The 14,603-nt window shown below is 41.7% G+C and overlaps 1 protein-coding gene across 1 annotated transcript in view; it reads left to right on the forward strand.

Annotated features, from left to right (window-relative positions):
• The window catches only part of cntnap2a (contactin associated protein 2a), a 328,136-nt gene that overhangs the window by 135,211 nt on the left and 178,322 nt on the right, over window positions 1–14,603 (forward strand). Inside the window, exon 2 of the mRNA XM_030397660.1 lies at window positions 4,558–4,668. Coding sequence (XP_030253520.1) covers window positions 4,558–4,668 — 111 coding nt within the window. The remainder of the gene's footprint in view (window positions 1–4,557; window positions 4,669–14,603) is intronic.

Below are 14,603 nucleotides of genomic sequence, written 5' to 3' on the forward strand. Positions count from 1 at the left end.
AATTCCCCAGAGTCCAAAATAACATCTTCAAATTGATTCTTTTGTCCAACCAACAGCCCCAAAACTCTTAATTTACTAGCATAAATGACAAAGAAAAGCAGCAAATCTTTGAATTTAAGAAGCTGGAACAAGCAAAGGTGACATTTTGCTTGAAAAAGGAGGTTATTAATCAATTTTCAAAATTGTTGGCAACTAATTTTATTTTGATTGACCAATCTATTAAGCGACTCATAGAACTGCTTGTAAATTACTTTTGCAATACTTTTTTACTTCTTTCCTTACATTGTCTACTGTTATATAGGCCTACCACAATATAAATTACTTGTATGTGAAAGCCTACTTGGCAATGAACTTTAATCTTATTCGGAGCAGATTCCTTTCCTGCTAGGATCTGTTTTGAGATGCGAATATAACCCATTATACAGCAACTTGCAACAACATTGAAACCACTTACAGGTGAAGTGAATGATATTGATAATGTTATTACAATGGCACCACTCAAGGGGTGGTATACACAAGGTGGGATGAACAGTCAGTTCTTGAAGTCAATGTGCTGGATGCAGAGAAAATGAGTGAGCGTAATGATCTGAGCGACTTTGACATGGGCCAAATGTTGATCCTTAAACAGCTGGGTCAGAGCATCTTTAAAATGACAGGAATTGTATAGTGTTAATGGTATGCAGTGGTAAGTACCTACCAGAAGTGGTTCAATGTAGGACAGCAGGGTCAAGGCTGCCCAAGGCTCATTGGTGGCCAAGTGTCATTAATGCGCATCAGGAGCAGATGCTAGCTCGCCTGGTCTGATCCGTTTCAGCAGCTACTGCAGCACAAATTGCTAAAAAAAGTGGATTCAGGTTATGATATTAAGGTGTCTGTACTGACAGTGCTTTGCAGCTTGCTGCGTATGGCGCTGCATAGCTATATACCAGTCATTGTACCCATGCTGACCCTACCTACAATGACACATGAGCGTCAGAACTGGACCATGAAACTGTGGAAAAAGGTGGCTTGGTCTGTTGAGTCACCTTTTATTTTAGATCATGTGGATTGCTAGGTATTTGTGAGTGTCATTAAAGAAGAGATGGCACCAGCATTTAATATGGAAAGTTGGCAAGCTGGTCTAGGCAGTGTGATGCTCCGGATGATGTTCGCCTTGGAAACCTTGACCCCTGACAGTCATGTCCATTTTGATTTGGCACATGCCGCCTCCCTTAAAGGGATATTCCGGTGTAAGTTTAATCCATGTTCTAACACACCGTGACACCAAGTAGGACCCCCCCTCAAGAGATAAAGTTTGCAGACCGCTAGCTAACGTAGTTTTAGCAACCTCAGAAACGACCGCACGACAACAATACATTGCAGTAAATGGGTCCACGTATAAACCGCCATCAAAAAGCCACAAATAATGCTCAGAACAGCACCAAACTTCTGAGGCATCAAACATTTGATATAGTTGCCGTATTTGTCGGAAAAGATAAACAAATCTCACCACCCGAGAAGCCTTCCTTGTTGTGGGGAAGCCCTGTGAGTCGATTACCGAGTGCAGTAGAGTCCCGCAGTAATGATCATCATTGAGCTGCAGAACTGCGGTCCTACTCTGTGTCACGGTGTGTTAGAACATGGATTATTCTTACACCGGAATATCCCTTTAATATTGTTGCAGACTCTTCATAGCAACAGTATTCCCAGATGGCAATCATCTCTTTCAGCAGGATAATATGCCCTGTCATACAGCAAGAATTTTTTCAGGAATGGTTTGAGGAACATGACAAATCCTGACTTGGTGTTGACTTGGCCCATAAATTCTGCAGCTCACATTTGATTGAGCATCTATTGGATGCTGTTTTGGAAGAACGAGGGGGACCTACGAAATGCTAGGCAGGTGGTTTTAATGTTGTGCCCGAATATACAGGATATTCCCCTCTAGTGTACAGTATATCACTGCTTATGTCTGCAGTAGTGAGCCAGACACTGAATATTTGCTGGTGGATTTTACTTCTACGCCAGTCCAAAGTCAGTGTTCCAGAGACCTCATTTCTTTTTGTGTGTTGATAAAGGAGAATATGTGTATGCGTCTGCCAAAACTGGTTGTCATGTTATATATATACCTCTCTCGTATGCCATGAGGGAGGCTGCGGACCATTTCCCCTTCCATACAGAAACACAACCTCAGTGTACTATGGACACGCATCGATACTGTACACACACATGCACAGAAGCACAAACAATTCTTTCTTGGCACGACAGAGAGCTATTGACTGCCTCTACCTGGCTTGACAGACCATTCATAATTTCTCTTTGAGTGACACATAATGTGCTGAAAGAGTGTGTTTGTGTGTATGAGTGAGTGAAGAGGAATTGAAATAAAGGAAGGAAAACTACTTAATGACTGTGTGCCTGCATGTCAGGAATATGTATTTGTGCATTTGTCCGAGGTGACTTTTGTGACCTTTTCACCTCCTTTTTTTTGTCTTTATAGCTTTTACAAGATAGTTTTTGAGAGTAGAAGGAGTTGCAAGTTGATATTGAGGTCAGCTTGGATTGGGCACACTACTGCACTACTACTCCTTCTGACTATTTTCCCTGCTCACACCAAGTCACTGGGTTCAGAGTTCATCCAGCTAGAAAGGTGGTAATGTGTTTCTGGACTCAGTCTGCACGATTACACTCAAAGTCATCTGCTGTGGAAAAGGTCAACAAAAGCTGTTGTTTTAAAATATTCATTCTTTTGGAAAGGAATGAATGAGTCACGCAAAATCTCAAACTTATAATGTACAAATATCCGACATTAAAGCATAAGATTGAGATCATATATGAATGTACTGCAGGAGCTGTAGAGTAAAAAAGGGTAGCACAAAAAACACAATGCAAAGCAAAGCATTTGGTGTGCAGCAGTACTAGTTTTACCTTGATACAGTGAATAGTGTATACTCCAAAATGTCCCAAACATCAGTGAGAAGATTATTATTCGCACCAGTTACCTGCTGTTCTCTTTCTTGAGCTCTATTCATATTCATACCTGAGATAGATCCCTATTTCAAATGGAATTTCACTTTTTCAGGAATTCAAGAATCGACAATATGCAAGTCAAAACAAGGCAAATGTATTTGTATTGCACCTTTCAACAACAAGGCAATTTAAAGTTCTTTACATAAGACATAAAACGAATTCAGACAAGATATAAAAGTTACACAAAGCAATGGAAAAGACAGTAAAAAAGACAAACATAAAAAGGTTTTCAGGTAAAATAGAAGATTGAAATAGAAAAGAGACATTTTACAGTGCAAATACTGCTTCTCCATGTTAAGCTTTGGCTCCGGAGACAGTGTGCAAACCTGTCCCAGATGATCTTAGAGTTATGACAGGTACAGCAGATCAGACCATTCAGTGCTTTATAAACCAACAGCAGTATTCTAAAGTCAGTTTTTTGTCAAACCGGAAGCCAGTGTAAAGATCTGAGGACTGTTGTGATGTGACTCATTTTACTGGTCTTAGTGAGAGGCCCAGAAGCACTGTTCTGAGTCAGCTGCATCTGTCTTATCGACTTGAAATGGGTCGGCCTGTAAATCAAGCATGACATTCAAGATAAATGCATGGACAATATTTATAAATCCTGCTGAGACATAATTCCTTTCATTCTTCATATATTCTAAAGGTGACGGTAGGCTTATTTTGTAATTCTTCTTTGAATGTTAAAATTTAGGTCTGAGTTCTGGATTGCACAAATTGTTACACCAATTTAGGCCGGGTTTGTGTTCTTTGATGTGTTAATCATTCTCCTTTGGATCCAATCGTTTCAGTTTTGTCTTTCTTTAACCGGATGAAATGCCAGCGCCTACAACCATTTTTTTGTTTGATGCACTTACTCAGTGTTTGTGTGAGATAGTGCTAGTCACCTGTGTGCTGTCTGTCTAATTATGGCAGCATAATTAAGGCAGAATAAGCTGGCTGAGCCTGATCTAATGGGACAAGAGCAGTTCAAGGTTTAACTTAATTCACTTTACCTTTCCTCTTTTCCTAATCATTTATGCATCTGCATCTAAGTCAAGGCCAGGTTGCTTGTTATCGTGGATATTTTGCAGTGCACTCTTACCAGTGAACTTTGCAACTTTTCAAATGCCCCCGTGGTTCAAGTCTGACTGACCTAACTTGGTTCTTGACCCGCAAACAGCTTTCCACAACCTCCAGCTATGCCTGTGTTTCCCCTCCTGCGAGCACATCTCTTTTAGACAATGCACTGAGTGAAACCATGCGAGAAGTACAAGACTCAAGATTTTTCAGCTGAGAGTACTTGAATTGAGTTAAGGAGTTCTTATCCTAGAAGTCATTTATTTAACATTTAATTAACAGAGTTGTAATTTAGAATTGCTGTGAACTCCTCCATGAACATATTCTCTAATTAATGTAAATATATACTAATGTTCACCATTTTCTGTCTTTTTTCTCTCCCTTCCTCTCTTTTTTTCTAACTGTCCCATTTTCTCCCTCTCCTGCTCTTTCTTTTTCCTTCTCATGTTTCTCTCTCCCTGGGTCTTCATATTCTTCCTCTCTCTACAGAGAAGTGTGACGAGGCTCTAGCCTCCCCTTTGGCCCACACAGCCTTCACCAGCTCATCCGTCTTCTCCAGTGGATATGCACCTGGATACGCCAAGCTCAACAGGAGAGGAGGTAGACACACACATGCACAAACATACACAGAAAGATGTGTGATGCGCATGAGCTCTCATGTTCATCCATCCTTATGACTGATTTTATAGATGACACACTGAGAGGTAAATGTCCAAGTCTGCATAAAGCGGCACGCTTCCATCTCTCTTTTTTTTTATCTAACTTCTTCTCTATATTTCTCCCTCCACTCTCTCCTCCCTCCCTCAGCTCCAGTCATTATCTCAGCGACTCAGACTGGGGCTCATTTCCACATCAGTCCACAGCAGTGAGAGATAGGACCAGACAATTACACCCCTCTCTGTTTATACAATTAATAATTCATACTTTTCCATCTAATATAGTCGCACTACAGCTGAGGCAACAGAGCTCAGAGCTGGCAAATAAAGCCAAGGTAATCTGGTGTGTTTAATCATAAGAAGTAGAATTATTGCTGAAAAGGTACAGGAGTGCCCCGCCTTCATCAACGACACCTACCAACAAGAAAAAAAGAAAGACAGAGAAAAAAAGAAAGAAATGAACAACAGCAATAATGGATGAGTGTACACATACAGTACAGCTGGTGCATTCTCTCCACACATGCTCCCTTTTAATAAATATCCTCAAGGATGGAGCTCCTTGGGGAACGTGTAATGGTTAAGCATAGAAATCTAGTACCTTGGGGATTGTTGTTGTGCGGAAATGTTAGTGACACATAGACGCAGTGTGAAATGCATTTAGTCAGTCATCTTATTTTTCCTCCATGAAGGACTAGTTGCTCAGAATAAGCATGTCTGAATATGGCAGATCAATCTACCAGTGTGTCACTCATTAAAAAATGTTTGAACTTAGTTTGGGCTAAAAATGTGAAATGTTGTGACCCAGAGGCGGATTTACCTAATTCTAAGAGAGAATTACAAGATTCATTAACCAGACTCAATCATATGTAAAGGCGGCTAACCCCCAAAATCTAGAAGTACTATGGCTAAAAACCTTTGGCCTGAATATGTCCATAGACATTTTCTCTTTCTGAACTTTTTAGCAGTGGGTATCTTACTGCCTAAAAAAAGAACCACTCAGCTCTCTCCCTCTTTCACTACCTGCCAGTTTTGACTTGTAATTAGGAGCCAGGCATGTCTAGCGAGACCTAGTTCTCACACATCTCCAATTTCCAGTGATCCAAAGGACATTCGATGACAGTCTGGGCCATAACTATGAAAAGCAATAAATTGACAAACTCTATCAGATGTTGACTTAATGGTAAGTCTCCCGAAATGGATACATACTGGGCCAAATGTCAAAGTAGCGAGCGAAATAAGGGAAAAGGACATAAAGTTTTGGCTCATCCTCGATGTCTTTATGTCCTCTAGAGAATGACACTGTGCTCAGATGATGAGGTCATCACCTCGTTAGCACAGAGCATATGACAAGGGTGGAATATAAAATTAGAGGGGAAATGAAAAGGCAGAGAAGGGATGATTAGGTTACTTCCTAAGAAAACTTTTTCCACTAGGATTAGACAGTTTTCATTAAATCAGCTTTTCTATTCATAAGATCAAATCTCATTCTATCTGCCGTGGATGAAACTGCTGCCTAGAACTGAAATCAGCAATGTTATTTTCATGTCAGTTTCTAACATAGAAAGTAGAAAAAGAAAACACCGTAGAGCGCAAATGCACACACATCATGAATAAGCATCCGCATGCATGCAAACAAACAAGCATAACAAATGTACATACTGCATATGTTTAGAATGTCAGTGAAACATTTGTAGACAAACGGCACACCAGGGAACAAGCAATCAAGCTTGCATATGACGCATGTACACGTTCTCAAAAACTACAAGGCATGAAGAACAGAAGTCCACACCTTCAATATTATGCAATTGCAAAAACAGGATTGTAACCCACACATTTATTCTTAAAAACAATACGGCAGCAGAAGCAGCATGGAACTGCTCACTTTCAACACACACATTCAAAAGAACACAGGCTCGCAACCTCATGCCCACACAGATATACCATAAGGAGGAGTCCCTCCAAGCAGCTACATTTGGCAGCCAAATGTATCAGTGGCATGACTGTGCGTTGAGAAGCCAATCTTCTCCGATCTCCCACTGCTATGAAACAGGGGAGGCACAAAATCAATGGGACACACCACTCATATTAAGCTTGTGTTGTGCAAGCTGACAGCTATTAGAGTTTTAGGACCATAGGCATCTGTGTGTGGTGTGTGTGTGTGTGTGTGTGTGTGTGTGTGTGTGTGTGTGTGTGTGTGTGCGTGCGTGCGTGCGTGTGTGTGTGTGTGCATCTGTATGAATATCCATTTCTGGTGCACGTTCCTGTGTGTGCGTGAAAGAGGGAGGTAAAATGGTGCTGTAATGATTTTCCAGCAGTCAGCTATCTGATGTAGTCCAGCAAAGCATCAGGGCCCTGGTACCCTCCCTGTGTTTCCATCCAGTGTGCAATATTTATTTTCTGATTGGCTTAGCCTGATATTCTTCCCCTAATCCCAGCCAATCTCACCGCTCATACCGAAACATAACCAGCCCGACCAACCGAGTTAATTTATTTTGAAGTATTTTTTTTGAAAATGTCGATGGAAATGGCATGAGTCCAGAAAGGTTTCTCAATATCAAAAATTGTTGTATGTGTTTTGACCTTTTTTTCAAAGAGAGTTTACTATCACTGCATTGGAAACACCTTTTCTGAATAAGCTGTTATGTACCGAATATCTATATCACATGACAGATCAACTGTTTGCTTAGCCACTTTGATTCACTTTGAACTGATTGATAGAAACTTATCTAATTCACATTTTCCTTTGTGCACCGATTTGCGACGTTTCAAATTTGCTAGACAATTTGATAGAAAGTCGACTACTGTGTTCTCCATTCATTTATAATATAAGCATGTGTATTTGCTATGATTTTGCTACAAAGGAAAGTATGTTTATGTGCATGTTTGAATAAATGCCAGGAATGGGCTTGTGCTCATTGCTTTATTGATGTTTTCGTTTAGAAGATAAGGTTCGCTTGATGCCTCAGGTCAGGGTCACATTCTTTATCAACACGCTCACCGTCATAATGCTAAATGTCTTTTTTATTCATTTGTAAAACAACATTCGTCACAAGCTGTTACTGTATGCAGCGCTATTTCTAGAATTACCTCATGACATCTTATTCAAGACCAACTCGATCTGATTGTCAGCTGCTGTAGTCTGTCATTCCATTAGCAGTATGAGCTAGATGTTTCCCATAATTTTTTTTTGTAGTAGGGTAAATCAGTTCCTGCCACTGGGTTTAAGAGACCGAACGGACTGAGAAAGATTCTGTTTTTGTCTCCGTGCCTCTCTCCACTCAATCTCTCTTTTAGCCCCTTTACATCTGTTAATATCTCATTCAAACCATCCTTCTCAGTCTCCCCTGTTTTACCCTCTAGTTTCTGCCATTTCTTTTTTTTCCACCTCCACCTCCTTCTTTGCACTTGTTCCCTCTTATTCATCTTCTCCCCTTCTCTCCATTTTCATTCAATCATACCTCGACCCCTGCTCTTCTCTCTCATGGTCATGACTCCTCCTCTACTCTCCCTGAAATGTACATTCTTCTACCCCCTCACTGTCTCTCCTTGCTGCTGGTTCTTGTATACCACCCTGCACATCTCAAGAATGTGAAACAGACGGGGAGGTGAGCCCACGACCTTCTAGCCAAAATCATGAGGGGGGTGTGGAGAGAGAGGGAGAGAGGGAGGAAGACAGAAAGAGATAAGATGACAGTTAAAACAAAGTAAAACAGCATCTTTTTACTCATATGTCATGTCAAACCTCTCGACCACATAGGTTCACTACTGTAGGCTTGTGGCTTGGGGACTTGTGAGAGAGCATAACCAAAAATAATGCCACAAAAGCTAAGATATTTTGCTTTTAGTCCCTAGTTTGTGAAAGCAATTTCATTGATGCAACTAAATCGTATCTCTTGGAAATTGTGTCTTTGGGAGGCATTTTAGACCTTGTGTGTCTGGTAAACGCCCACGTCTGTCAAACTCCAAGCAACCAAAATTTGTGATAGACCAGTTTCCTCCTTAGATTTTCTTAGACTTGGCATAGCTCCTTCCAAGCCACAGAGGAAATTAGACAAGTGCTGTCTTTGGCTGAGTAATACTTCCTATGACTAGTGAATTGACATTGGCATCTAAAACATTGGAACGCCCCTTTAAGACCAGACTGTGAAAATAAGTGAAACTCAAATTCACATGACACTTTGACAACTCTTGCCCTAAAAAATAAGGCTACATGCCAGAAAAGTTTTAAAGAGATTTTCCTTTAACTTTTTGACACAACAGTGATGAGCTCCAAATGGTTTGTAGCAGTCACATAGCAACCACACGAGCTGTGATCTGCACCTCTCACGAGGCTGTGTTCGGTCCAGCCAGCTGAAGACAGATGCCCTGTGAATGCAGGTTAAAGTAGAAGAAGCGTGGAGAGGGTGATGGCAAAGGAGAGAGGAAGGGATTTAATGAAGTGAAAAGAGGAATGGAAGACATGGAGTGAAAGACAGGTTCTTGAATGGGTGAGTCTAGACAAAAATAAAGATGTGAAGATTAGCGAGGAACACAAAAAAGGACAGTTCACCCAAATCAAAAATGTGTTCCTTTTATTAGTCCATTATTATTATTTTCTTACCTGTAGTTCTATGTATCCATCTAGATAGTTTTGTTGTGAGATGCCAAGTTTGACTGTATTGGCTGTAGGGAAAGGCTGCCTTCTCTAGAAAAAGATGAAACTAGATTTGACATTTGCCTTAAAGCGACATATAATACTTTTGAACAACTTCACACTAATGTTTCTTTCTAGAAATCATGAGATATCTCTGCAGCTGGTATCACTCCAAAACTCAGCAGTATGCAACAACACAATCCAGATTGATGAACAGCACTACAGATAAGAGGACAATTATGAATGTTTTAATAATTCATTATTAATAATGATGTAATGAATAATGGTAAGTCATGTGTGGTTGAAATATTAGTCAAAATTCTGCAAATACTGAAAGTCGGCTGCAAATTTTACAGTGGGGTCTCAAGTCTTAATCATACAAATGTATTAACCAAATGCTCACGCAGGTGCATCTTCTTACCCTTGGATCTACTTTGGAAACTGTACTTGATAATGAGTTGCTTTACATAGCCTTCATTCACACAGAAAACTTGTCAAAAAGTGATTTGGGCTTTGGGCACACGGGAGAGCAATGAACACCTTCTATTTGTGAAGAAAGTGAGAGAGCAATTGGTGAACCGATGGTGTGTGCGTGGATATCCCTGGAAGGCATGCGCATATGCATGCACGTTGCTGCGCCGTGCAGAAGTGGCCAAGCATGAGATTGAGCTTCTAATCACAATCACGTGGCCACTGATCTTTATATTCCATTTTCTCATGTCCTCCTCTCTCTCTCTCTCTCTCTCTCTCTCTCTCTCTCCCTCGCTCTCTCGGCTTATCCCTCTTCCTCTGTGTTTCTCTGTACCCTGCTCTGCCTCGTTCCTCTCTACCCTCCGTCACATTCTCTCGTCTCCCCTTTCTCCTTCTCCATCTCATTTTCCTTCCTTACACTTTCTATTTTCTACAGTAACGTTCTCAATCCCACACTCCATTTTCTCAGCCTGTCCCCTTTCTTTCTTCCCAGACCTCATTATCTATTTTTTTTTCTTCTCTCACATTCTCACCTCGATACATACTTTTCAAAGTTTTTCTAAAGTTTTATTAAGTTGCACTGTATTCCCCTCATATTCAGACGCGATGTGTCACGGTGCTGCAGTACAATTGCGCTCTGACTTGCTGCACAATTAACCAGATCTCCCTCCTTCTTCACGCATTGCTTTTCACTCTCTGTCATCTGGCAAAGTTGTTTGATGTCTCTAGCCGTTGCAGTCATCCATCGATAATGGCGGTCCGCTCCTAATTAAATTACTCCGTCTCCATCCGCTCCCAATGCTCCATGACAGAAAGATGAAGTACCAGCAGAGGGCTAACCAGCTGTTTTCTCTATTCTCTCTCTTTCCGGCGACATAACATTTTAATTAATTAAGATGTTGTATTTTCTGTTAATGTGGTTTTGTGTCAAAAACAGCAACCTTGATAAACATGCTCGCACATGTTCTCTTGGGTGCCGGAGCAAACAAATGTAAAGGCGGACAAGGAAAGGGTTTAAACGCACGGAAACAAAATTCTGTTTGGTGTGCGCTACCACCCACACACACTCCCACACTGAGAGTAGGGGAGACAGAGGAGAGATTTTTTTCTTGTTTGATGCGCGGCTTTGCCGATGTCACTTTTATTTGTGTCACGCCTGTCACCGGCTGCTCTCGTCCAAATTCTGACCATGCCTGCCTACTCTCGGAAGTTGAGTCTTTACTGTGTGTTTTATGAGTCTTGATCTCCTTTTTTGTACTCTCTCAGTCACTTACACTTGTTAGATCTCTTCTTTTGTTCCTGTTCTGTTCTGTTCGGAGTTGCTCCCTTGCTCCTTGTGCTTTTCTTCCCTGTTTACTCTTTTCTTCTCTTGGTCGAACTCATTTTTCTACCATCAGTGCTGTAAAAGCCATTTACCCAGGCAGACAGTTGAATTAAACCACATATTTTTCACATTTCCCTGCTGGGCTGTAGAAGTTCAGACATTTTTTTGTCATCATCACACACACATGCTGAGATGTTCACTCTTGAATTCAGATTCTTACTGTTCACGGATTATATTCACACACTGTACTGTTTGTATGTTTTCGTGGTTCACTGCCCAAGAGCGATGGACAACCCTGTGACTTGTCCAATTAGGTGAGCTGTGATCATCTTTCTCTACTAGGAACAACAGAGGAAGTCAACTTGACAGCCTGAACAGAGCAGAGGAAAGACGGTGGTGAGACTTGCTGAGACTGTGGAACAGTGTTTGATTCACGTTCAAAGCAACCAAAGGGAGCTTTCATATCTTTGCTTGTGGTCTAGTCTAATGACATGTAGCTGAGGCTTCCTCAGACAGTTTGAATTGAGCTGTGAGTGATGTGATACAAGAAATATATCCACATAGATTGCATTGGTTGACGGCTACAAAAGACAGACGCTTTTGGCTATAGTTCCCAGAGGGCACCTCCCACGTTTGATTTTCTCTCCGTTATGTTCCCCTGCCTTCCTTTAGTCAGCACATTACCGTCGCTACATTTATCTATGTCCACCACATTCCCAAGATGACTTTTTGTGGCTTTTACTGTTTCATTGTTGTGGATTTTCATGAGAAATGGGCAATAACTAACTTTCTATTGGCACTTTGTTTGCAGTCTACAGATACTGCCTTTATGCCACTGAAAAAATAAACAAGCGATAAAAACCGTTCCACCACCTGTGTGTGTGTGTGTGTGTGTGTGTGCAGGCATCTTTGTGTCTGTGTGTGCGCACATACAAATACGCACAAATACATTTATCTATGTGAGAATATCTATGGTCCTAATCAGTACAAATATCAGTCTGATTCTGACTCTATTACCACCGCTGCTCCCACGGCTACAATATAGGGTTATCTGTGTCATCACAGATAGCCTGAACTTTGTTTTGAAAGCGTGGAGAAAATACAGGCATGTTTTTCGGCCTCTGTTGGTTTCTTTTATCTCAGAAGGAGCCTCTCTGTGTGAATTACATTTTGCCAGTGCACACCTGTGAAGGGCATCGCACGGAGACAGTTTCACCGGGGTAGCTTTCAGGTAGCAGATTAAGTTTTTTTATTATTGATCCATTAGTGTTTGGATGCCAATGTGCTGCTTCAACATGCTTTTGTTGAACAGTCCAAAACTTCATGTTTTTACTTTCTTACTGTCCTGGGCATGAAACAGGCGAGAGCGCCACAGCTTCACATTTTGAGAGCTGCAGCAGGGAATTTTTTATTTTTTATTTTTTGGTTGACTCAAGACTGAAGAAATAATGCATAAATGGATTAAATAACCAATCTTTCATCGCAATCTTGAATCTTTTTTTTGTTTTTTTTTCATTTCTCACCCCGCTTGCCTCATTGTCAAAACACACACAAACACGCACAAATGGGTGCTCTAAGTGTCTTTTATTCAGCAGCAGTTTCAGGACCTTCTATCAGTTTTAGTGGAGAGAAATCTGTGTGGCAGTGCTCCTCTACTCTTATCCTGTTTCCCTTTCAATGTTTTATTCCCTCTGTCTTTCTCTTGGATCGTACTTCTTCTCAAATCTTTGTCCTGAGCTCTATCCCCTGATCTTTTCCTCCATGTTATTTTCCTTTCTCCTTCTCTTCGTCGCTTTCCTCAGAGGTGGTTTCTTTGACCTTCTCTGCTCCCCCGTTCTCTCCCCATCCTCCTCCTGCTCTTCCTCCCCTCCCCAAACATCTGTGCATGTGACAGGTGAGAGAACAGTGACATTCCCCCGGCGCTCCACCCCTCCCCTTTCTCCTCCTATTCCTTCTCCTCCTTTTTCTTTCACTGATGTTGCCCCTCTCTTACTCTCTCTCATCTTCCACTTCCCCACCACTAGCCTCCTCCTCCATCTCCACTCTATTCTGTCAACCTCTTTGCGCTTTCTCCCTCCGGCTCTCACCTTTCACTGCACCTCTGTTCTTTTTTTTTTATATATATCACTCCTCACCCCCCTCCTAACCTCTGTCAAGCTGCCCCTCCTCCCCTCTCACCTCTCATCTGTTCTTCTTTTCAAGCCCACTCCTCTCCTCTTCTCCCCTCTTCAGTCTTTGACAGCATTTGCCAATCTCACTTCTCTGGTCCCCTTCTTTTCCTTCCTTTATTCTTGTCCCTTGTTCCTCCGCTGACCTCAAACATCCGGCTCTTTAGCCACAGCTCTCTTCACTCAATCCTTTTTTTAGTCCGCCTTTCCCAAATGCTTGCCATCACTTGCACGATCTTTTGAACCTTTACGTCTCTGTGGACTTTTCAATCCATCTATCTTTCTCTCATTCCCATCTGTTACTTCTGGTAACCCTGTAACCTTAACATGCCTCCTACTCTACCCGTCCTCTTCAACCCCTCTTGCCTTACCAATCACCCTGTCCTTTCATTCACCCCTTTAAGCCATGTTCAAACCGACAGAAGCACCTCTTCAAAAAGGCGCCCTCCTCATTTACTTCAGTGACACACCACGGAGTCGGGCTCTGTCACAGAGAGGCAGATCTGCCCGTCAGAAAAGTTGAGCGCAACTTTTGACGCAACACCATGCAACATCATCCAGCAGTGCACTCCAATGGCGATATAAACTCATACGTTACATTGTAATGTATATGCTGCAATTCTAATGTTTAGTCCTGGATTGTCGGGACAAAAGATCAATGATTGTGCTACAAACCCAGATTAAGAGTTAGAGTTAGCGAAACATATTTCATCATTTTATTGTGCATTTGATACGGCGTCAAACTCATACGGCACTGTAGATGTACTCTCAGCTGAACTCAACTATCTCACATCAGCAACACATGCTGTAATCCATAAACCTATACTGTCGTGGTTTATTTACGAGGCAACGGGGAAGACGCAGACTCACAGCCAGAGCAGGTTTAATAAAATGACCCATACCATAAATAATGCAGTTGAACTGCCTTGCAGGTGCAGACAGCAGGTTCAAACAGAGGTAACAGGTGCAGGTATGTACAGGTTCAGGTAAAGATGCAGGTACAAGTAGAAATATTCAAAGGTAAACGGCAGCATTCCCAATTTGGCCGAGGGCCGGTGTCAGTGTGCTGGTGGGTGTGGGACTTGTGTGACAGGGATATGCTGGAGAGTCAGGGGGCGTATGGTATGCAAGCTGTGAATGGAAGATCCCAAAATTTCTCAAGAAATTCTGGGGCTGTGTGAAGTGGCTGAGGTGGAGAATACAGATAGAAATGTGTAGTCATGCCAAATACCAATGCACTCTATTGTGTTTTTTGATATCCATGCAATATTAAGTTTCAAATG

This window comes from Sparus aurata, chromosome 19 (genome assembly GCF_900880675.1).
Source record: "Sparus aurata chromosome 19, fSpaAur1.1, whole genome shotgun sequence".
Taxonomy (NCBI): Eukaryota; Metazoa; Chordata; class Actinopteri; order Spariformes; family Sparidae; genus Sparus; species Sparus aurata.